Here is a 26,202-nt window from a genome sequence, read left to right on the forward strand (position 1 = left end):
TGACACACAGGAGCTCATTTATACCTGAACAGAAACATGTTTCTAAAAAATGTCTTTATAAATTGTTTCTTTAACAGAATTAGAGCTTTTAAACCATGAAAAACAGCCTCAGACCATCATTCCTCCTCCATTAAACTGTACTGTTGGCACTCTGCAGTCAGATAGGGAGTCTTTTCCTGGCATCTATCAGACCCTGATTCGTCCATCAGGCTGCCAGATAGTAAAGCCTGATTCATCACTCCAAAAAAACACATTTCTGCTCCTCCAGAGTCCAGCAGTGATGTGCTTTACAGCGCTCCAGCCGGTACTCAGCATTGTGGACAGATAATGAGTTTAGGCTTGTGTGCTGCTGCTCAGACACAGACCCGCGCTTTCTGAAGCTGCTGATGCTCTGTAGATGTGAGGATGTTGCTCTCAGAGACTGTTTGGGTTTGTATAGTGAGTGGTGTGATTCACACATACTGTACACTGCATATCCTATTCTGTTTTAAATACTGTGCACTTACATTTGTCTAGGGCAGCTCTAGCAAGGCAGACATTTCACAAAAACTAATTCATGGTGAAATCGTTACAGTATTAGATGTTATCCTGATGTAATTTTTTTTGTCATCTGTCATCATGACCAACATGAAATTAACATTGGTGGCCAACTGGGAAGTGAGCACTCATGAGCTATGACCTAATTTACTGCCATATAATAGCTATTGGCTATGTAGTTTTAGGAATTATGAATACTGTATTTTTCGCACTATAAGGCGCATCTAAAATCCTTTAATTTTCCCAAGAATAATCAGTGTCACTTATAATCCGAAGCGCTTTATGTATGAATTCTACCAGTAAGGTTGTAAGAAGCAGGAGCTTCAGTTTAGTTCTCCAACAGTATTAGCATTAGCTGCTAACCGCACTAAGTGCTAGCTCTTTTACCATTTAGAGGTGAGTTTTATTAGACTGTAGCCTGCTGCTGACCCCAGCTAGCACTGCTGGATCAGCATTAGCATTAGCCACTAACCACACTAATTGCTAGTGGCTAGCCAATAATGCTAATGCTGCTGCACCCAGCCTTAGTGGAGATCTGGAAATGTAAGCTTACTGTAAATAAACAGAAGTGCTTTACTCACCCAAATAAACAGTTTTCAGGAATGAAATCTGTGTAGATTAACATCCAACACTCGACTTTAAAAGAAAAGGTTTGTTTTTTTTACTAAGCTTAGTTTTACTTAACTTAGTTAGTCATTATTTGAGATGAAAAGATAACATGTCCAAATATTTTCAAGGCCCTTTTTTATCTGATTGTAGAGTTCCATTTGATGCAACATATCAACTGCCAAGCCACCATCTTGCAAGACCTTAGTAACCCCTTGGCAACATCATAGTAGTCACCTGAAATACCATAACAAACACCTTGCAACACCATAGCACCTATCTAGCCACCACTTAAAAGCACCATAGCAACCTCCTAGGATGGCAAATGAGCTACCTAGTAACACCATAATTACCATGTGTGAAACAATGGGAGTCACCTAGCACGCACTTAGTAACACCATAGCAGTCACCCTCAGTCAGAATAGCAGAATAGGTTTGCGGCCAAAATGAAAATGTTATTGCGTATGTAAATTCGAAGGTCACATGGTGCAATTTTTTTTTTTAAATTACAAACTGTTCAAAATGACAATGTACTGTCATTGTACTGACAATGTACTGTCATTGTACTGACAATGTACTGTCACAATTTGTATTTGTGGCAACCTCATGTATTGGGCTAGTTTAAGCTTTTGAAGGCAGGGATTTATAAAAAAAAAAGGCTTTGGGCTGTATATTTTACTGGCCTGGCAACCCTGCCCTCAGTGAATGTCTCTGGTGAAGCTGCAGCTCATGGTGAACTCACTCTCTGCTTTTCTCTATCACTCCAAAGACAGCAAAAGCCACTAAACGTGGGATTTCAATGCTGAAAATATGTTTAAATGTATAATATCTGATATACAGTGAGTATGGCTGTTGTCTTGTCCCATATCTGATGGGTTTAGTTATTTTTGGAGACACAAACAGTGTGCTCTATTACACTTTAATGACAAGTCGACTATGAAATCCTGTGTCAACAAATTTTGCAGCCCTATAGCAAGCACTTTGATAGCAACACCATCACAACCACATGAGATACCATACAAAAACACCAGGGAAACCCTAGCAACCAATGAGCAACACCATTGAAACCACCTGAAATGCAATATCAACAGTGCAGCAGCTGTTTGGACATGTAAAAACGTTGTGCAACTATTCTGCACTTTTTTTGTTCATTTTTAAAGATAATAATGAAGAAAACTTGAAGAGCGTTTAATGAAGAAGGTTTAGCGGAGGGTCGTATACACACCAGACCTCTGAGGTGTGGTGAAAAATAGCGCCCGTCTGCCAGATACAGCTCTCTGACACTTGACCCCCCTTCCGCAGACAGATGGATCCGGCCCCGGGCCGTGCCCCCCGTGCCATCCCAGCGGCGGCACAGAGACAGGCCCTGCCCACTTTCTCTCACTGCTCTTAACCTGTCATTAACTCCGCACAGATGGAGAGGGAGAGAGAGAGAGAGAGAGAGAGAGAGAGAGAGGGAAAGAGAGAGGGAGCGAGAGGGCAATAGGGAGGGATGTGATAAATGAGTGGAGCTGAATTGGAGAACAGGACAGGGGAACAGAAAGAGAGAGAACCAAACATTACAGTAATATACTGATAATATATGATATAGATGTTTTACAATACACTCATAACATATAGCTTTACTTGGTCTGACATATAAAATAATTAACATGGATTCATTAATTGATCTCATTAATTAGTCTAATTAAGTGCGGTTAATCACAGTTGCTTTACTCTGACCCTAAAGTAACACTACCTTTCAAGATCCCTTGAGACTTAGATATTAACTAGGTTAATTTGACGTACAAACCCCAAAGTACTTGGTCATTACAGTGATGAGTTCTAAGGAAGTGTAACTGCATGCTTAAAAATAAAGGTGCTACAAAGGGTTCTCTGATAGCACTTTTGCACTGTTACAACCCAAGTTGGCTCGTTTTTAAAATGGTTGCAACAAAGGGAACAGAAGGGAAGTGAGGAGACCAGACCAGAATTAGATGTTTATAATCAGTAATTTATTTTAAAACTGCCAAACATCAATCTTTAACAATACCATGGCCTAAGAGTCTTAAGGCCTAAGAGGAGCCAACGGTGACGTTGCCAAAGGAAAGAAACAAACAAAACATAAACTTAATCTAAACTATTTGTACTAAACAAAAGAAGAAAATAAAACTACTACTTAAACTAACAACATAAGTACAAAAGAGGCACTCGCATGCTAACCTAGTGTATCTATACACAAAGGCAACTACATGATGGAAATGTATAAGGCGCCTTAACCTTACCTGTTGGACTCCTCAAAGTGGTATAAGTTTGTATGGCTCAAACAGAGATTTGCTAGACAAGTGATCAAAGAAAGGACTGAAAGACATTCCCCAAGGAAGGACTACAAGAACAAACACTCAGAATCAAGCACATGGCAATGGTGGTGGTAGTAGCAGGGGAACCAGAAGCACACACAGTAGGCCCCACTTCCTGTGTGAGCTCTAGCCGCCATCTTGGTGGTGACTGCAGGTTTTATAGCCCATGGCTCCTCCCATGAAGGTCAGGTGGACTGCAACCTGCAGAGAAACATACAAAAACAGAGAGAGAGAGAGCACATAGAACATATCCATGCCCTAGGGCTAGACTTGCACGTAACATACACCAACGTGGAACCGGCACCAATCTGGTTCACAAACCTAATTTTGAACTGGTTTGCCACGTTTCTACCAACAAAAGTAGGTTCCAGTACCAGGAACGCAGCGGGAACCAAAGAACCGAAGAATACTGCCACTTCGGCAGGAGGAACATTAACATTAGCCATTAACCATGCTAAGCGCTAGCTCTTTTGCTATTCAGAGGTGAGTATATCAGACTGTAGCCTGCGCGGTTGTTAAAACAAGCTACATGGGATGAAGTGCTAGCTGATACACTCTGGTTTACCAGAAAACTAAGGGATCCTCAGTGTAGCTTTGTCAAGCAGCATTTACTAGCGTTGCTGCTAACCGCGATAAAATACTAGAAATTGAAGCTTACTGTAAAGAAACGGAAGCGCTTTTTTTCACCCAAATAAATATTTTTTTAGGAGAGAAATCTGTGTAGAATAACAGCCAGTGGTCGTTTAACTTTAAAATATAATTTTTTTTTAGAATTACAGTTGTGTTTACTTAACTTGACTTAGCTTTACAGGTCTCTCCGCCCCTGTATCTGTGTTGCATAATGCACCGTACAATCCAGTGTGCCTTATGTATAAAAAAAGACCAGAAAAGTACAGCATATAATCTATAGGAGTTATGTGTTATGTCTCTATTATAAATAATCTATATATAATGTGAGTTATTAATATATGCAGTATGTAGGTGATGGAGGTTCAGGGGGACAGAAGCCCATTAGAGGTCCAATTGGTCCAATCCATCATTGTGTATGTGGGTCTGTGGTTTGTTGTCTGACACCAGGGACTCTCTGAAAGACACATGAAGCACACCGTGACAAACACACACACATATAGAGTCACCTTCCAGGTGTGTGTCAGTCGAACGTTTGAGCTAAACCCAGCACTGTTCTTACACACTCTACACACTCTGTACAGCTTCAGTGGTATTACTGTGATATTGATGCAGTATGTACAGGGGTTGGACAATTAAACTGAAACACCTGGTTTAAGACACAATAATTTATTGTCCTGACGGACAGTTCTGGTGGATACAGGAGAGTTAAGGTGCACATTGAATTCTGCCGTGATTTGGGCAGTCGTGGTTTTATGTGTTTTGGATACAATCCGGGTTAGCACCCGAACATCCCTTTCAGACAGCTTCCTCTTGCATCCACAGTTAATCCTGTTGGACGCAAGAGGAAGCTGCCTGAAAGGGATGTGGTATGCTGACATCACCCTGGATATCGTGGCTCTTGATACATCTATCTCTCTCTCTCACACATACACACACACACACACACACTGTATCAGATGCTAATCTGAAATAGAGCATTTGGTTTGGCTCTCCTAACTTGTCAGCACAGATATGTGCATTTGATGCAGCTGGTTAGAGTCGTCCTTGACTTCCTAGACCAGTTTTCTTATTGTGGGCGGGGCTCTGTGTGTGTGTGTGTGTGTGTGTGGTAGGGTTGTAGCAGGGTAACCTGGCCGGGGCAGAAAGGGCAGGAACTGACTCCTGAAAGACGAGAATAACCTCCTTGCACGCTTTAAACACTCTCCATTTACAGCTGCTTTGAGTGTGTGAGTGTGTATGTTCAGAATGACGGGGGTTATGGCGCCAGGCTGTTAACTGACCTTCCAAAAAGGGAATTTCCCCAACATAGATATATATACAAACACACACACACACACACAGACACACACAAATACTGTAATATAGTACAGTCCTTATAATGACACTGTCATCTAAGTAGCTGCTCTTTCTGCCTATTAACGTCTCTCGAGCAGGTCCCCTAGTGGTCGTCACTCATGGAAATGTAAAATGTGAAAATGTGCAAACTGGTATAAATTAGCCCAAATAAACACCGCCCGCTGTAAAACTGCTGGGGTCAAAACAGCACTTATAAATAAATGAACAAACACGAAAACGAAGAGTATTCTATCTGTAATTTCAGTTAGTTTTAGTTACTTTTATAAACACACAGTACAGTTCCAGTTAGTTACTGTTTTTTTTTTCTTTTAATTACCGTTTTTAATTAGTTTCAGTTAACGAAAATGATTTTTCAATTCAGTTTTAGTTATTTCCTTCTTTTTTGTTAACGATAATAACCTTGTTTACTTACCTATATTGTGATTATCACGCCATAGCTTTATATGAAATAAAAAATAGCATTAAAAAACAGATGCCTAGGTCTCCGACTATTTTCTGGAGCCCGACCCGACCCAGCCTCAGGAAAGTGGTGGGAAATCTTGGCCTCAGGTCGGGTTGGGTTCGGGCAGAGAATCTCTAGTGTAAATCTACCTCATGAGGTTAGACAGGTATAAAAACCAACCATCAACATTGACTTTTAGAGGAGGTCAACTGTGTCCCCTATGCTAACAGAGCATTATCTAGTATTTTTGGGATGAGTTGTAGTGAAAGAACTAAATAACTAGTCTAATGTCAGTATCTGATCTCAATGATGCTCTCACTCATGGGGCTGTGTGCAATCAAATTTGCTTCAAAGCAATGTTCCAACATCTAGTGTAAAGCTTTTCCAGCAGAGTAGCAACTGGTACTGCAGCAAAGAGAGACAAACCCCCGATAACTGTATTAATAGGTTTAGTGATTAGCACAATTGCCGCACAGCACTGGGGTCCTGGGTTCAAGTCCCTCTCTGGGTGGAGTATCCATGTTCGCCCTGTGTCTCCCTGGTGTGTATTTGTGTGTAAGTATCTCTGTGTGTGAGTGTGTGCATGACTGTATACCTCCATATGGATTGTCACTGTCCTGGGTCAATGCCTTAGCGCCTGATGCTTGTTGTCCGTTGGTACATTCGTTTTAGGTTGCATTCGTTCACACTGTGCATGATTGGCTGCTGCTTCTCGCTGTTGTGTATTGATTAAGTGCTGGATAGGAGTGATGGGTACTGTGTGACTGTAACACAACCTTTTGTGTCTAGAAAGGCGCTTTCTTCATGCAGCGTAACATGAAGTTTCATCAAAACCCTTGATTTCTGGAGGACTAGTTGTCCACAAACTTTTGGAAATACATTTTACATATTTCTGTGAATGCAAGCAGTTTTTTTTCACTGCACCTCTAAGACCTATATATGATAAATTAGCTCTTTTCAGAATGGTTGTTCTATATTATGTGGATGGGCTGAAGTAGTGTACAGCTTGTATAACAGTGTAAATTTGCTGTGCCCTCCAAATAACCCAAGACACAGCGGTTATTGTGTAAACCGCTGGCAAAAAAGTGAGGAAACCTTTAAGTGAAAATGGCCAAATTGTCTAAAGGTCTAAAGGTCTCAGGTGTGAATGAGGGGAAGACCTGTTAAAAATTGGTGTTTTAGGTACAATTCTCTCATTCTGGCCACTGAATATTGAACATGGCACTTCATGGCAAAGAACTCTCTCCCTCTGAAGATGTGAGAAACAGAATTGTTGCTCTCCACAAAAATGGCCTACTATAGGCTAAAAGAAGGTTGCTAACACCCTATAACTGAGATACAGCACGATGTCCAAGGTCATACTGCAGTTTTCCAGGACAGATCTTCTCAGAACAGACCTCCCCAGGGTTGACCAAAGAAGCTGAGTCGAAATCTGCAGCAGAAAAAAAGAGTGATGGCATGTTCTGACTAGGACTAATATGTTTATGTGCTGGAATCTGGTCCACTATGATGGTGATTTATGTGGTATTAAAATATAAATATTTAATATTATCTCTGTCTATCCTTTCTATCTATCCCACACGCTCGCTGTTGCTTGCCCATGTTGTGCCGGGGGATGAGAGGGGGTTCCTCCCACAGTCTGCAGCTGAAAGTCATTCAGCTCCTGCGTCTACCATCATGCAGATAGAGGGATAAGTTCTGCAGAAGCTGATGGACCACGGTTCTTTATCAGGAGAGAACACGAGCAACTTCAGAGGAGGAGATTTAGCACACAGCCAAAGCGGGGCGAGCTAGATAAGGACAGAGAGAGAGAGAGAGAGAGAGAGAGAGAGAGAGAGGGAGAGTCTATGGGAGTTTCTCTTTATTTTGGTGGGCTTGGTGGGGTTGATGGGACTCTATGTGTGTTCCAGACTCAGATCTGCATAGAAAAGGTTTTCATGTTCCGAACAGTTTGTACAGAAAAAGCTATTTCTATCTCTCTCTCTCTCTCTCTCTCTCTTTTTCTCTCTCTCTCTCTCTCTCTCTCTCTCTCTTTCACACTCTCACACACACACACACACACACACTCACAAATAGCAGAAATCTTAAAGAATGAAGTGGCCAATGATTTGGAAAAACAGAAACTGCTCAAGTGGAACAAAACCAAAATGAGGTGTGTGTGTGTGTGTGTGTGTGTGTGTGTTTTGTCCTCTCCATCTGAAGAAACCAAGCCAACACTTTCCTAGCAGTCCTCGAATGTCTTTAGTAAGTTCTAGAAAGCTGAATTATTGTTATTCTACATCTCTAGAACACGCACCCCATTACTCAATGTGTCTCAATGACTCTAGAACACACAACCAATTATCGGCTAAAGCAGTTGGAGGAACATTTAAGAATGCTGTTAGGGGAACGCAGGTAGAGGAGCACACCTTCCTCCACATGTTTACTGTGTCCCCTAAATGGCTTGTATATTTATTTCAACAATGGTTTTCTTCTTGCCACTCTTCCTTAAAGGCCAAGTTTGTGGAGTGCATGATTTATAGTTGTCTTGTGGAGAAATTTTCCCATCTGAGCTGTGGATTTCTGCAGCTCCCCCAGAGTGACCATAGCCCTCTTGGCCTCTTGTCGGTTTGGGTGGGTGGCCATGTCTTGTTCGATTTGCAGTTGTAGAATACTTTTTCCATGTTCAGATGACGGATTGTACAGTATTCTTTTCGAGGCTCAAAGCTTGGGATATGGTTTTATAACCTTACCCTGATTTAAACTTCTCCCCCACTCTCTCACAATCTCTGACCTGTCTGGTAAGTTCCTTGGTCTTCATGATGCTGTTTGTTCGCTAGTGTTGTTCACTCTAACAAACCACTGAGGTCTTCACAAATATCAGGTTGTGAAGCAGGGAGACAAGAAGGCAGACACAAATCAGAGTTATTTATTAACAAAGATACAATACACAATACAATATGACTGGATACACAGACACAACCTGATGTCAAAAATGCACAAGAACCGACAACCATGTCAGAAACAAAGGGGCTATAAATTCACACAGAACAGAAAACAGAAAACAGCTGGGGACAGGTAATGAGGGGGCAGAGCTAAAAATGATACTTGGGAACACTAAAGACTAAAGCAGAGACTAAGGAGAACAACACAGAGAGCCATGAGCTAGGGAGTATATTTTTTAAAAGTTAAAGTTTTTTTTAAATACATACTAAATGCACAAATTATGCCCACTTAAGTATATTTCAGTTGTAATTAAACTATATTTAAACACATGCTTTTTTATACAACATCTGTGAACTTAAGTAGATTTAAAGTATGTCTTTTTTAAGCAGCTTACTACTTTGCGTATTGATGCACATATTATGTACACCTAAAAAATCCACTAAAATGCACAGTGTTTAATGCCACTATATATATATATATATTATCAAACACAACATATAATTTAAGACATACTGCTTAAAAGTACAGTATATTTAATGTGCATTATTATAAAGTATATTAAATTGAAAATGCACTTTTAGTATTCTTTACCTAATTTAAACATACTTTTAATGGTCTTAAGTATAGTTCCTTTGAGAATATGATAGCAAAACAGGTGTATTAATACTGAGACTAAATTACACACAGTTGAACTCTATTAACTGATTAAGTGACTTCAGAACGCAATTGATTACACTGGATTTTATTTGGGGGTCTAGAGTAAAGGGGACTGAATACTTTTGCATGTCACATTTTTCAGATTTTTTTTTAATACTTTTTTATGCTTTTTTTTCAAGTTTGTGGTTGTAAGGTGACAAAATGTGAAAAATTTCAAGGGATATGAATATTTTTGCCTGTCTCCAGTACAGTGCTGGAAATGATTACGATCACACACACCAATCAGAGTGTATTTTGTATGTGCTTGTTTGTGATTATTGTAATATATAATGAGTTTTATTGGACTGCACAGATAAACAGCTGTACAGGTCAGTCTATCAGATGGACTGGAGCTGCAGGCCTGTTGTTCTCATTAAGTAAAGTCTGAGTAAGTGAGAGAGAGAGACGGGCCTGTGGGAGTGAGTGATTGAGTGAGCAGCGCTGAGCTGATGCGCTGAGTGAGGAATGAAATGAGGAATGAGGCTGAAATGAGTTTCTATTGGACGCCTGTCTTTAACCGCCGTTCACTCGGGAAGCCATTTATTCAGCTTTGTCTCGTCATATTGATCCAACAGCACAGCGGCTCTGCTCCACAATCACAGCTCTGCCTCTCAGATGGGTATGGATTTGATCTCGCGGACAAAAGAGAGATAATCTTACTCTGAAATATTACTGGGAAACCTCCCACCGCAACACACACATGCACACACACATACACAAACATACACACACACTTTTTATCCTTCCTTTCTATACAGTTCAGCTTTGCAGATACAGTACACTATAAAACAGTAGTTACCTTTGTATAAGAAAAGCCGCTGCTGCCAGAAAATAGGACATTTTTATTAGTTTTTATCCTTCAAAAAAAACAATTGAGTCAATTAACTAAAATCAGACATGTTCCAAATACATTAACAACACATCAAGAAACATTTACTTTTCTTGCATTTAGAATTAGAGATGCACAATAATATTGTTATTATATTAATATCAGCTGATAATTGTTTTTATGAGAATCAGCAGTAGTGTGCCGATACTTAGATTTTCTTAACATTTCAAACTGATACTTGTCAACATATTTATTCTATGCCAGAAAAGGACCAAGCCACACTGGCGCCACTACCACAGTTGGCCGACACTGGCCGTGCTACTTTAAAATCCATTGATTTAAGCTAATCTTTTTTTTTTTGTTTAAATATACTATATCTAAGACCCTACTATCTTACACCCTGCGCAATGCGTGTTATGATGCTCATTGCAATCTTACACCCCTCAAACCCTCTATTTTCACACCTTCTTCCTGCATCATTTAAATAGCAAAGGTGCTTGTGAAAATATCCACACCAATGGGTGTGTGCATCTCGAAATGAGTTGTGTTCAGGTACATTTCTTGGCAATGCTACACCCAAAACACACCCAGGATTAGTTAAAAGCATTAGTACATGCCTTTTGCTGCGCAAGGCATACTTTTCCTGCTGTTTCGATAGCAAGGACAAACAATGGTGTGGCTTTGCAGGCCAAGGGAATCTCCACACCTGCACTTTTCAGTCCGGTCGTAAACAGTCTCACCAAGACTCACCAGAGAGTAGAGGTGGCCTCGTCCAGTCCCAAACCAACTGGTGAGAACATGATCTGTCCTCAAACCCTACTATCATCCAAAAAGTCTGAGATAATTCTGAGACATTCTGCAGATATACAGTAGTTTAACGTGGTCCCCAGATAATTACTAGTGTTATCAACAAATACAATCTCTGCTATTGTTATGTGTTAAATACACAGTAATATGCACTACTCCAGAACACATGTATTTATTTTTTTGGAATTGCCTGAGACGTTTCTGACCAATAAGAGAGGGTAAAATTATAGGGGGGGTGGGGGGGAGTTTAGGTTGCTTATTTGTCTTAACAAAATTGGGGTAAAACAATAATAAAAAATGCAGGCTTAAATGCAGATAAATTATCGTCCCTCTCTCTCTCTCTCTTTCTTTGCACCTCAATTTCAATGGAAACATAGTTTAAAGTCATATTATTTATTTAACTATACTTTGTGACATGATGTCCTGTTTTAAATGATGATTTTAATGGCTGAGATGGCCAAAAAGTGACTTTTATATATTATAACACAACACGGTTTGGTTATAATGAAGTATTGTTAAATGTAAAAAAAAGTCTCTCTCTCTCTCTCTCTCTCTCTCTCATTCTCTCTCATTCTCTCTCATTCTCTCTCTGTTGGTGTGATAATTCTGCAGATGTGCAGTAGCTTAACCTGGCACACTGCCCAGATAATTACTACAGATATGAACAAATATCATCTCTCCCATTGCTTTGGGTTAAATACATAGAAATCTGCACTAGTTCAGAACACAGGACCATCTTTCTGTATTTACTTTATTGGTCTAGCTTCAGACGTGTCTGACCAATAATCAGAGAACCCTGTCACATGGTCTGTTGTAATGTGTTTTCGTTTGGTGCACTTTTGTTTTTCCTTGTGTTAAATCAAATGGACAGAAAAACTTGTAAACTTATTTAGACCAAACCAAACCAGATATGGGTGTGGAAGTGCCCTAACGCGCTGCCGACAGTATGACCTGTGGATTGTGTGTGGAAGTTTGAATCCCAGATCATGCCACCTAGCCATCAGCAGCCAGAGTCAGAGAGAGTACAATTGGCCTCGCTCTCTCAGGGGTTGAAGCATTTTCCTCCAGTTGCGTTGTTAGCAGTTCTAACAGTGTGGCTTAATTGGCTTAGTTAAAGTTAAAAATAAAAAATGCAAATGAATGACTCTCTCTCTCTCTCTCTCTCTGTAGGTGTGATAATGGTTATTTCGGTCGGCCCAGTGTGCTGGGGGGGTCCTGCAGGCCGTGTGAGTGTAACGATAATCTGGACCTCTCCGCTGACCGAAGCTGTGACCCTGTAACAGGTGAGTGTCTGCGCTGCCGCGAAGGATACGGAGGACCGGTATGCGACACCTGCGCGGATGGTTACTATGGAGACGCCATCTTCGCCAAGGACTGCCAATGTAAGTTTGAAGTCTCTCTGTCTGTCCCTTTCTCTCTTTTTCTCTCTCTCTCTCTCTCTCTCTCTCCTTCAGTCCCTTTCTTCCTGTATCTTTATATTTGCACAGTTCAGTCAGAATATTATGACCTTCTCCTATTATTTGGGTGGTGGGTCATTCTTAACAGTGCAGTGCCTGCACTGACATGGTGATGGCTGGTATTACACATATATTATTTTATATACCAATTATTAAGTCAGATTCCACAAAATGTATTGCAGAATTAAGAAGCTAATAAGGTTCAACTCCCTATCGTTCCTTATTCTCTCTCTCTCTCTCTCTCTCTCTCTCTCTCTTTGCTTACTGACAGTCTCTCTCTCTCTCTCTGTTTATTTACTGACAGTCTCTCTCTCTCTCTCTCTTTACGTACTGACAGTCTCTCTCTCCATTCAGCAGTGGTTTATGGGCAGTAACTGTTGTCTACAGTCATATACTCACAGAGGCTATTTACAGACACTTTAACTGGACATTATTACTGAAGTACAATCAAATGAAACGTTTAGGACTGTGTGTGTGTGTGTGTGTGTGTGTGTGTGTGAATAAGCTTTAAGCTGTAATGTATGCTAATGCCCACACTCTGTATGCTAATCGGGGAAACATCATCACTCTGTCCTACTTAAAACCACAATAACTTACTCTGAACATGTTACAACCATCTGTAGGTTACAGTCCAACAGCTTGCTCTGTTAGCATCTCTCTCTCTCTCTCGCTCACACACACACACACACACATAGTCCTACTTTAGGATTCAGGAGTTAGGCTTGTTAGAGAAATGACATCTGTTTTCACTGTGTTTTAGAAGAGAAGGAGGGGAAAACTAAAAGATTTAATATCTCATATTTAATATTTTGTTGTTAATGGATGTGATTATCTTATCAAAATCTCTCTCTCTCTCTCTTTCTGTCTATTTTTCTGTAGCTTGTAGATGCAACATTAACGGGTCAGTGTCGGAGGTGTGTAATAAGCAAAATGGACAGTGTGAGTGTCGGCAAAATGCGATTGGCCGCCAGTGTGATGAATGTATGGTGAGTAAACACAAACGTCATACATACAGATATATTCACCCTATAACAGCTAAACCACTTGTACTTCCTTTCATTGGCTACTTTATTAGAAACACCTATATTGTGCTTCCATTTATTGGCCAATTAAGGTAGTCCCCCCTCACTGGCCACTTTATTAGAAACACTTGCCTTGTACTTTCCCTTACTGGCCACTTTAATAGAAACACCTACATTGTTCTTCTACTCAGTGGCCACTTTAGTAGAAACACCTACATTGTTCTTCCACTCACTTGCCACTTTAATAGAAACAGTTACAATGATGTTCTACTCTCTGGTCACTTTATTATAAACACTTGCCTTGTAATTTTCTTCACTGGCCACTTTATTAGAAACACCTACCCCTACCTTGCGCTTACGCTCACTGGCCACTTTATTAGAAACATCCACCATGTACTTCCACTCAATGGCCATTAAAGGTAGCTTCCTCTCAGTGGCCACTTTATTAGAAGCATCTAAAATGTTGTTCCACTCTTTGGCCACTTTATTAGAAACACCTATCTTGTACTTCCCCTCGTTGGCCACTTTATTAGAAACACCTATCTTGTACTTCACTCTCTGGCCACTTTATTAGAAACACCTATCTTGTACTTCACTCTCTGGCCACTTTATTAGAAACACCTACAACCTTGTACTTCCACTCACTGGCCACTTTATTAGAAACACCTACAACCTTGTACTTCCACTCACTGGCCACTTTATTAGAAACACCTACCTTCTATGTCCCCTCACTGGCCACTTTATTAGAAACATCTGTCTTGTACTTCCACTCACTAACCAATACAGGTAGTTTCCTCTCCATGGCCACTTTATTAGAAACACCAACAATGTTGTTCCACTTTCTGGCCACTTTATTAGAAACACCTGTCTTGTTCTTCCTGTTACTGGCCACTATATTATGAATCCTATCCATCTCTTCCCTTCTTTAGTCTTATATTGTCTTATATTTTTTGGTCCTCGGTTGACCACAAGTGTAGTGGTCCCTCATGACAAAATGTTTCCAATAAAATGGCCAGTGAGTGTTAGTGTTGTGTTTTCTTTATTTTGAACCTCTCTTTGTTCACACTTCTGTAATAAGTTGAATACGTGTATTATCATGAACAGCAGGTTGGAGCAATTGTATACGAGTAAGTGTGTGTGTGTGTGTGTTTGTTTGTGTGTGTGTGCGTGTAGCCGAACTGCTGGTGGGACTCTGAGAGTCAGATGTGTCGTGTGTGTGAGTGCAGCCCGCGGGGCAGTGTGTCTGGGCGGTGTGATGCAGAGGGCAGGTGTGTGTGCAGGTCAGGCTTTGCGGGCCGCAGGTGTGATATGCAGGTGCAGCGGGTGGAGCGCAGAGAGAGCCGCAGGGTTCTGCAGCAGGTTCCTATACGCACCCTCACACCGACAGTGGAGCGCAGGGTGGGCTGCCGTCAGGGGGCCTACCCCGCCATCAAGCGGGTAAACACACCACTACAAGTGTGTGTGTGTGTGTGTGTGTGTGTGTGTTAATATCGGATTGAAGCATGGTTTATGGTTTACCAGCATGTGGGTGAGGAAACTGCATGCAGGTGTGTATTGTGTTCCAGGATGTAATTAAAACAATCCACTGGAATTAAAGAGGATTGTGTGGTTTGTGTGTGTGTTTTTGTGTTTGTGATACTTCCACTGGAAGTAAAGAGTTTTTTTTTTACTTCCTGTTAGTGATCATGATTGACTACAGCTAGATACATTCATTGTGTCTTTAATAAATCAATAAATAAATTATATTATATTAACCAGCTTTTTATTTTTAAAGAGAAAATGTTATAAAATAAAACCTCACTGGAATACAACAGTATCTAAAAATTAAACTGAAATAACTAAAATACAACCTAATATTTTTTAATGATTTTGTGGATCCAAGCACATTTGTACCTTCTTAGAACTTTTTTAATTGGTGAAACTTTATTATAACTTTCATTAATATATTTTTAAACTAATGATCAGCAGATCATCATCATCAAAATTTGAATATTAACAAATGATCACACATGACACTTATTTATCAGCATGGAGTTTCATATCAAAAAGGTTATCAAATCGTTAGCTCATCAGAATTTGAACATTAATAAATCGCTAGTAAATACGAATTTTAAACCGGGCAAAGGTTTATCAATTGCGGTTCATGTTGCTAATGCATTCAATAGTATTTACAAATGTAATAGCAACTTTTTAATTTCTTAAAATGTGAAAAATGACTGTTATTAATTATTAATTAATGATATATTAATGAAAGTTTTTATAAAGTGTTACCCTTAAATTTAGGTCTATGGAATGACCCCAAGCCGAATCAGTAAATATGTGGTATGAACAAATAGTCTAGTCAGTTTCCAAGACATTAAGAAGTTACAGTGGCAAGAAAAAGTATGTAAATCCTTTAAAATTTCAATTTACAAAAGAAATATACGATGTGTTCATTAAGAATAACCATAAAACCTTATAGTGCAAGTAGAAAAAGTAATGTAAAATATTTTTAAATGTTTAAATCCTTGTGTAGTTTGCCTCATAAAAGCTGACTAGAGTCATCTAGAAAAAAGTACCTGTTCACTATTTGCCAGATTAACATTGAGAAAAAGTTCTCATTAACCGTTAACCAGCATCTAGAAAAAGTACTCATTTACTGTTAGCCACGTTAGCATCTAGAAAAAGTGCTCATTAACTGTTAGCCACGTTAGCATCTAGAAAAAGTGCTCATTTACTGTTAGCCACGTTAGCATCTAGAAAAAGTGCTCATTTACTGTTAGCCACGTTAGCATCTAGAAAAAGTGCTCATTAACTGTTAGCCACGTTAGCATCTAGAAAAAGTGCTCATTTACTGTTAGCCACGTTAGCATCTAGAAAAAGTACTCATTTACTGTTGGCCACGTTAGCATCTAGAAAAAGTACTCATTTACTGTTGGCCACGTTAGCATCTAGAAAAAGTGCTCATTCACTGTTAGCCACATTCGCATCTAGAAAAAGTGCTCATTCACTGTTAGCCACATTCGCATCTAGAAAAAAAGTACCCATTTACTGTTAGCCACGTTAGCATCTAGAAAAAGTGCCCATTTACTGTTAGCCACATTAGCATCTAGAAAAAGTGCTCATTCACTGTTAGCCACATTCGCATCTAGAAAAAAAGTACCCATTTACTGTTAGCCACGTTAGCATCTAGAAAAAGTACTCATTTACTGTTGGCCACGTTAGCATCTAGAAAAAGTGCTCATTTACTGTTAGCCACATTCACATCTAGTCAAGTGTAAGCATACTTGGATTCTTGCTAGTTCAGAGCTGTGGACTACAGGTACTTTTACTAATTAAAAATATAAAAAAATGTTTTTATGTTTTCTCAGCACAAGATGGATACACATATGTGAGAAATTAGCTTTCATAGGATCTACAAACAGAAATGGTTAAAAGACAATTGTAGAAATTCACCAGTCTACAGTAAGGCAAATTATCTACAAATGGAGATGATTTAGGTCTTTGCCCACTCTGCCAGTAAGGATTTTGATTACTTCTTTGTTTATTTTGTTTATTAAACTTTTTATCAACCAAATTTCCAGGAATAATTGCTGCGCAAAGTGCAGATTTGTTTATTTTGTCCAACAGAGTATTATGATTTTAGTCTGAGTAAACAGAGATGCATTTGACTAATAAGTGTAAGTGCATACAATTAAAATCCTATCAGTATACAATCCAGATACTGAATTCTAAGTAACCAAGAGTAAAAGCGGTCAATTACTCTCTGTAATTTTTTACTGATTCTATATTGATTTTATTGTAGTGAGATTATTCACAGTTACACTATATGCGATGTATGCTGGGCATATTTTTATTACACGTGGGTACATATTTATATATTTTATAAATGTGTATATATATATTTATACATAATTAAATGTATTGTTGCTGTTTATATCTTGAAAGCCTGCTGCGCTGGTGTGATCAGACATTTTAGAGTTTGACTCCGGCTGTCTGATATAAAGAATGATTTATTAGCTGTTTTTAATGTTAGTGCCGTTCGTCTAATTTAGGCTCAAAGCTTCTGTCTACGGAATAATTAGCATAATGTTTTTTTCCTTCTTCTTCTGAAGATTATTTATTTAGTTCCCTTTGCTCTTTGAACAGTGATATACTGAGTCTCAGACACCACACTGCTCTTTCAAATAAAGGGGGCTTTTTATTTGTCAGTTGTTAAAAAAAAAACTGAGAATAAATTAATAAAATTCATGAGAAGCTCCACCAACTCTACATCCATCCTGACTGAGCAGGTGTGTGTGCGAGCGTGTGTGTGTGTGTGAGCGTGTACGTTGGGCGATGGGAGATGGCACACATATGGCGTCTCCGGGGCGACGCTAACGGGCTGAGGCAGGGAGGTGTTCTGATTGGCTGCGGCCCGAAGAGTGCACCTGCTCTCAGCAGAGGGGTTACTGTCAATCAGATGTGAGCGACAGAGAGAGATAAAGAGAGAGAGAGAGAGAGAAAAGAGAGAGTCACATTTGGTGTAAACAGTAACAGTTAGGTTATAATGTGATTATTGTTTATAATAACTGCAGACCTGCATAAAGATTTGATTGGACAGAAAGTGTCACTCAGATGAATGAACTGTCAGTGGATTGTACTGAACTGCGTGTGGTGTGGCTCTGGGTTGATAACAGCATGATTTTAATCTGACTTTATTTGTAATTCTGGTTGTATTGGTTTGCTGGTGATTACCCGTGTGTTGTGGTATTGGCTGGCACTGTTTTATCTTTTTCTTGATGGTGTGAAGCACTGGCATTGGTTTATAATGGTTTGAAGAAATAATGCTTCGTTTTGCAGTGAAACTATTCAATATTACAGGATGAAACAATGTTCTTCTTCACCATCCAGATCAGAAATACCAACTTTTACAATGGGGACATGGGAAATGTTTTTTGATTTTTGTAATGGGACAATTGTCTGTAGTCACTATTTGCCAGATTAATATCTAGAAAAAATCTTATTCAGTGTTAACCAGGTAAGCATCTAAAAAAAAGTGCCCGTTCACTATTTCCCAGATTAGCATCTAAAAAAAAAGTTTGTTCACTATTTGCCAAATAAGGATTTAGAAAAATGTCGTTCAATATTTTTCCATTAGCATCCTGAAAAAGTGCTTATTCACTATTAGCAACATTAGCATCAAGAAAAAAGTATATATTCATTGTTAGCCACATTAGCATCTAGAAAAAAGTATATATTCATTGTTAGCCACATTAGCATCTAGAAAAAAGTATATATTCACTGTTAGCCACATTAGCATCTAGAAACAATACATATTCACTGTTAGCCACATTAGCATCTAGAAAAAGGTATATATTCACTGTTAGCCACATTAGCATCTAGAAAAAAGTATATATTCACTGTTAGCCACATTAGCATCTAGAAAAAATACATATTCACTGTTAGCCACATTAGCATTTAGAAAAAAGTATAAATTCACTGTTAGCCACATTAGCATCTAGAAAAAAGTATATATTCACTGTTAGCCACATTAGCATCTAGAAAAAGTGCTTGTTCAGTCTTTACAAGGCCATTGTATAGCATACACATGTGCTGCCTTATGAAAATTATGAGCCATTGTATATATATATATATTTTTTATTATTATTATTATTATTATTATTATTATACTTAATTAAACCCAAAACTGTGTCGCATTTATTCATAATATTGTTTACATGCAATGCAAGATTTCAAATAGATAGATACTTTATTGATCCCCGGGGGGAAAGTTACAAAAAGTTAAAAAAGAAGGATAAGATATAACGATACTTATAAAAATACACTAAAATATAAAGTGTAAAAGTACAGTCTTTAGTGTGTGTATAATGGAGAATGGAGGTAGTGCAGCTGAACACAGTAGACAATGAACGCCAGTTGATATGCATAAAGTGAGGATAACTGATGACAGATGAGGAGAATCCACCTGGATTTAGAAATGAGTTGTTATAAGATAAATATAATTTTTAAAAGTGTGTATAAAACCAAATTCATAATATTTACCTCAACTTCAATATAATAATAATTGTTCGTTATTGCATTTTATATCATTTCAGTGTTTCATTGCTCAGCATCTGGTGTGCAACAGCTTTTAGCCACATTAGCATTTTGCATTTTGCATTGCTCATTCACTGTTCACTGTTCACCACATTAGCATTCTGGACTAAAATACACATGAAGGTTCACCATGCCCCCTATGGTGTCTGTTTGTTTAGCCGGGAGCCCACATGCTGCCCGGGGGGTGTGTGCCGTGCAACTGTAACTCGTTTGGCTCCAAATCGTTTGACTGTGGTGAGAACGGTCAGTGCCGCTGCCAGCCTGGAGTGACCGGACAGAAGTGTGACCGCTGTGCCCCCGGACACTTCAACTTCCAAGAGGGAGGATGCACACGTAAGAAGCATGCTTCAGCTTTCAATAACCTGATCAGGTCGTCCCTAATTCCAAATTATGAGAGGGAGTGTGTTTGTAACAGATGTGAAAAATGGTGTGTGTATTTTACAGTTACAGATGTTGTGTTAAAAAAAAAAACTGTGGCTGCAGCTCAGTGTTACATCAGTGCAAAGACATGTTGCACATATTATTCACAGGCATGCATGCAAACACACACACACACACATAAACACACACACCACTACCCTAACCCTAATGATGGATGACGGAGAGATGGAGGTAATGAATCAGTGTAAAAGTGCAGCCAGTGACATTTCTAACAGGTGCACACACCTGAGTGTGTGATTAATCTAACACTGCACCCCTCTTTCTCTCTCTCTCTCTCTCTCTCTCTCTCAGCCTGTCAGTGCGCTCATGTAGGCAATAACTGTGACTCGACTACAGGACAGTGTATCTGTCCCCCAAACACAATCGGGGAGAGATGTGACAGATGTGCCCCCAACCACTGGGGGTATGATATCACCACCGGCTGCAAGGTAAGAGCCCTCCATCCTCAACTCTCTCTATTTCTACCCCTATATCAGTAACACTTTATAATAACTTTCATTAATATATATTTTAACTAATGATCAGTAGATGTGAACAAAGCAGCAGTTCATCAGAATTTGAACATTAAAAAATCGCTAGTAAATACGAACTTTAAACAAGGCAAATGTTTATCAATTGCAGTTCATGTTGCCAAGTATTTAAAAATGTGATAGCAACTTTTCATTTTCTTAAAATGTGAAAAATAACAATAAATTAATCATTAGTTAATGGTATATTAATGAAAGTTATTCTAAAGTGTTATCCCTATATCTTTTTCTTTCTCTCTCTTTCTCTCTTTTCTCTCTTCTGGAAAAGCCAAGGAATTTGAAAATAGCATTTTCCAGGCCTGGATAAGTTTTGAAAAAATAAAAATACCCAGAAAGTTTTGGAAAGGTTATGGATTTTGGAGTTTGGTCTACAATGTATATGTGTATTATTTTATCAATGGATAAAATAAAAGGCATAGAAAAGTCATGACAAAACCATGTAAATGTATTCATTAAAACGTGTATGAACCCTACCTAGTAAAGTGGGCAGGGAGGGGGTGTGGCTTGTTCTATGCACCCCCACTTATATAACATTCATTTGTTTCTGGGACATTATAAACTACTGTTGTTGAGATGTTTTGAAGTTGTATCAATGTTGTAGTGTTTTGCACTACACAGAAATATTACATTGTTAAATAAACACTGACAGTGTTAAATGTATCACCAGACAAGTGTCCAAAATCACATTTAAAGCAGTGTTACCTTTTTAAAACTAAATCTAAGTAAATTTAGCTCTCTGTATAGTCAAAAATCAACACTACTCCACACTGCCTATACTGTTAAATTTACTCTACATTAGTTTTGGGGTTAAAATAGCTCTAGTACTAAAAATTTACATCGGTAAATGAACTCTTGAACTTCCTAGTCTACAAGCAGAACTCCTCTCAAAAGTGTCCATTTAATTATATTAAATTATTAATTTAATAATTTTTAAGTTATTTTTTTACAAGGTTGTATTTTTATAGATTTTTCTCTGTATTATTTTCTGAATATTTTGTTAACTTACACCCTGTTGCTTTCTCAAAACTAGAAAACCCACAGCAGAAAATCTAAATGCGATTATAAAATATTAGCTGTGCTAATAAATTACCTATTTGTTCTGAACAAGCTTTATTTATAACATGAGAGAACATAAAAATACAGCTAATCAATGCAGTGATTCTCTCATAATACACCAACTTTCCAGTGGAGACCCTTATCCAACGTGCAGCCCAACACAAAGAGGGTGAATAACACAGGCGTATTGTGCCTGTGATCAGGCATGCTTTGTGAAATTGTATTCTGTCTAATGAGCCTCTCTCTCTCTCTCTCTCTCTCTCTCTCTCTCTCTCTCTCTCTGTTTCTTGTCGTTTGTCTCTGCAGCCGTGTGGGTGTAACGTGTTGGGGTCGGTCTCTCAGCAGTGTAACGTGAATACGGGCTGCTGTACGTGTCAGGAACGGTTTGTAGGAGAGAAGTGCACTGAGTGTAAGCTCGGCTTCCGCAATTTCCCACAGTGCATGTCCTGCGACTGCACGCTGGCCGGATCCACCGCGGACACGTGTGACTCGGACAGCGGTCTGTGCGCGTGCGCCGACCGCACCGGACAGTGCTCCTGCAAGGTAACCAATCACAGTGCTCCATTTCATGCACTTTATTCAGTTCCTTCAATGATATTTGTTTCGCTTAGTCACCAGCCTATTTATAAAAAACTCAGAAATGGTATGAACAACATTAATCAGGAAAAGGGGGTTAACTACTAGGGGTGTGACGAGACACTATTATCACGAGACGAGACGAGACACGATACTGGGTTCACGAGAACGAGACGAGATTTAAAAATCAAATTTTAAAGAAAACGTCAAAAATTAAAAATGGCTTGAAAACTAGAGTTTTATTTGACAAAATCATATAACTCACACTTAACAGACTGGTTTCTCTCACACATCGATTCTATAAAAAATAGAAATAAGAATAAAAAAAAAACCTTTTCTAGGTCTTATATAGTGCAAACAATAAGTGCAAACCACAACCATCATATTAAGCCTATGGTTTGTGTTTTTTCCCCTAAATCTCTTGTAATTTAACTATGCATAACCATAACCAGTCATATTAGGACTATGCTTGAAGTGCAAACAGAGACAGAACTTTTTTTTAATACAGTACAGAGCTAAGGGATTACAGTACAGCTGTCTATGAAACAGTCACGTGTAGGATTTACGTACAGTATTAACATATGGTTTGTGTCTTGTTGGTCACTCTGTTAACGTTTATTGTTTCCACTGGAGCCAAAATGCAGCCAGACATACAACTAAAAAGTAGCAGAAGAATCTTCTATGCAAATGCCCGATTTTTTTTTTCTCTTCTGCTGAGAGCTGCTCTCGATGCTCAGCCACCGCACTCGCTGCTATTGCTACTGGGTTGCCAGATCCCGCTTAAAAAGTCCACACTAAACTATTTCTTTTTCCCGCGTCACAGGTTAAAGCTTGATGAGAAATATCATCACGTTTTAATCTCGTCACACCCCTATTAACTACATAAAATAATGTAATTATTCACAACAAGCGATTCACAGTGTCATGTGTGTATAAAAAAGGGATAACTTTCCACAGTGAACAGTGCAGTGAGTACTAATGATCGTGACCGCCAGCATCTGGCTACAATTGTCCATGCAAACATGCAACTCACATCCACACCTATTCTCGAGACCCAACGCACACATTTATCCTTGAGGTCTCATGAGGTCTCATGTCCCATTACAATTAACATGTGTAATGTGATGTAAATTGATTTATCACAATAACATCATAAATTACTGTAAACTACATAGAATAGTCCTCTTACTGACATTTACATACAGAAATATTGTGATTCATCTCAATATAATATATAATTCATTGTGATTAACTGCACAAAATAATATAATGGATCATAATTAACTACACAAATCAATTCAAGTATTTAGATTAGCTTCAGGAAATAATATAATTAATCATAATTAACCAAACAGATTAATATTAGAATTGGCATTAACTGCAAAAAATACTGTTACTAATTACAATCAGCTACACAAATTCATGCGATTATTAGGATAAACAAACAAAATAAAAAACAAATTAATGTAAATATTTACAATCACTTACACCAACAAAATTAATGATTTATATTAACTGCACAAAATAATATAATTGATCATAATTATCTACACAGACTAATATAAGTATTGGGATTAACTGCACAAACTTTCCCATACACTGTGCCAAAATTTATTGATAAATGGACTAATAGTAATACTTCAAAATGTTCTGAAACAAACTGTTTTTACGTTGACTTCCATTAAAAGTTTAGAAGGTTTTTTCTCTCTGCTGTAAATTGCTGTTTTGGAGATACCTGTTTTTCATTGGACAGCGATGATATGAGTATTTACATTACAGATTAATATAAGTATTGGGATTAATTGCACAAAATAATGTGATTGATCACAATTAACTAAACAGATCAATATGAGTATTTAGATTACAGATTAATATAAGTATTTAGATTAATTGCACAAAATAATGTAATTAATTAAAGTTACCTAAACAGATTATTATAAATTTTGGGATTAACTGCACAAAATAATGTGATTAATTACATTTAACTACACAGATTAATATGGTTATTGAGATTAACTGCGCATCATTATGTATTGTATTTTTAATTCTTACAAAAGACTGCAACTATGTCACACAAATGATCTCCAACACACACATACACACACACACACACACACACACACACACACACACACACACAACAACGTACACTCCTCAACACTAATATAGCAAGAAACCCACTCAGTACTCAGCACTACACAAACAGCCCTGCCCTGGCATTCACTTACACACACTGCCTAACACTGCTGAATGTGTTTAACATTAACAGTGTTTGATCTTTTGCTCTTATGCTTCTTCTGTCTGTGTGCTTGTGTTGAAAGGTGCATTTTCCTGTGTGTGTGTGTGTGTGTGTGTGTGTGTGTGTGTGTGTGTGTGTGTGCGTGCGTGTGTTGTCAGTGTTAATGAGAGCCATCACCCATATACTTGGTTGGTGTGTGTGACAGGCCTGTCTGTGTAGCAGTGCTGCTTGTCATAGTGCCCCCACATACAAACACACACTCTTGCACGCACACACACACACACACACACACACACACACACAACTACACACACACACACACACAGATGTACACACGCACTGTAGTTCAAAGACACATATGAGTGCAGTCAGCCTGTCAAAATAGTCCTTCCCTTCTTTCCTTCTGTCCTAATCTCACAGAGAGTGTGTGAGTGTGTGTGTGTGTGTGTGTGTGTGCGCACATAAAGGACTGTCCATCGTGTGGTCCCTCAGGCCTCCACGGTTCTTCCTTTTCCTCTCTCTTTCTCTCTCTCTCTCTCTACACACACACACACACACACACACAGACTGTCATCTGGGTGAAGCAGCAGATTGTCCTGCTCTGGTCTGTGTGCTGACAGCTGCATGACTCTGTTACTGTGGACGTAAAGCTCTGCAGATAAATATAGAGGGGTTAGAAAGTCTCCAGTACAGAATTCTGTGGGACGTTCTTATCCAGCACCACAACCTGTAACACACACTCTAACCTGCAGCTTCAGGTAAACACCAGGTCTGCTTTCATTAATGTGTAACGCATTCAAGTTGGAGGCAGGATGCAAGTGCATGTTGATTTTATCACTAGAGCCATATTTATATCAAACATAGAAACAAAAAACCCTAAGACTAAAAAACAAACAAAAAATGAAGACTATAAAACAAACACCAAAGGACTAATAAGGACTAACAAATAAGAAGTCAAAGTGTAATGCATTGGAGGCAGGATGCAAATGCATGTCGGTTTTATTGTTTGACATTTCAAAAAACAAACAAAAACTGAGACAGAAAATAATCACTAAGACTATAAAACAAATGACTAAACCAGGTCAAAACAAACAAAGAATTGAAATAAACAAATAAACAAAGAATCAAACAATATAAAGAAAACAAACCAGAACTCTGTGGACAAAAACACAGCAGGTTATAGGTGAAACAAACACAGAAAAACATCCAGTCAGGATCAAACAAAAAGCATGACAGTGAACAAAGGAGCACATGGGGTATTTATACACAGGCACACACAAGGGACACCTGTAGAAGTAATGAGGGGGCAGAGACAGGAGGGGTTACAGATGACAGGGCGGGGCTAAGGCAGAGACAGGACAATAACACAGGCCATGTGCTACACATGAATGACATGGGGAGGTAAACAAAACAAGAGAACAGGACAGGAGCAGGAAGGACCCAAAAAAAGGAAAAACACAAGACAGACACACACTAAGGTGTGACACAAAGGAACAAAGAAACTATTTAAAGAAAACAAACCAGAAACTAAGCGGGAACATACAAGGCATGACTGTGGGTCAAAAAGCACGACAAAGAACAAAAGAAACATGGGGTATTTTTCCATTTTTAGTGGACTACAAAATTTGAAAACACAATT

At 38.7% G+C, this 26,202-nt stretch overlaps 1 protein-coding gene across 5 annotated transcripts in view; it reads left to right on the forward strand.

Moving 5' to 3' along the window:
* Positions 1-26,202, forward strand: part of lama2 (laminin, alpha 2) — a 299,175-nt gene that overhangs the window by 173,852 nt on the left and 99,121 nt on the right. For 3 of the 5 annotated variants that reach the window (XM_049478821.1, XM_049478822.1, XM_049478823.1), the window contains exons 19-24: positions 12,338-12,549; positions 13,504-13,610; positions 14,820-15,083; positions 19,883-20,057; positions 20,457-20,593; positions 22,055-22,291. In XM_049478821.1, the coding sequence (XP_049334778.1) occupies positions 12,338-12,549; positions 13,504-13,610; positions 14,820-15,083; positions 19,883-20,057; positions 20,457-20,593; positions 22,055-22,291 (1,132 nt within the window). The remainder of the gene's footprint in view (positions 1-12,337; positions 12,550-13,503; positions 13,611-14,819; positions 15,084-19,882; positions 20,058-20,456; positions 20,594-22,054; positions 22,292-26,202) is intronic. The other 2 variants (XM_049478825.1, XM_049478828.1) reach the window with 1 other exon arrangement.

Source organism: Astyanax mexicanus, chromosome 1 (assembly GCF_023375975.1).
Source record: "Astyanax mexicanus isolate ESR-SI-001 chromosome 1, AstMex3_surface, whole genome shotgun sequence".
NCBI lineage: Eukaryota > Metazoa > Chordata > Actinopteri > Characiformes > Acestrorhamphidae > Astyanax > Astyanax mexicanus.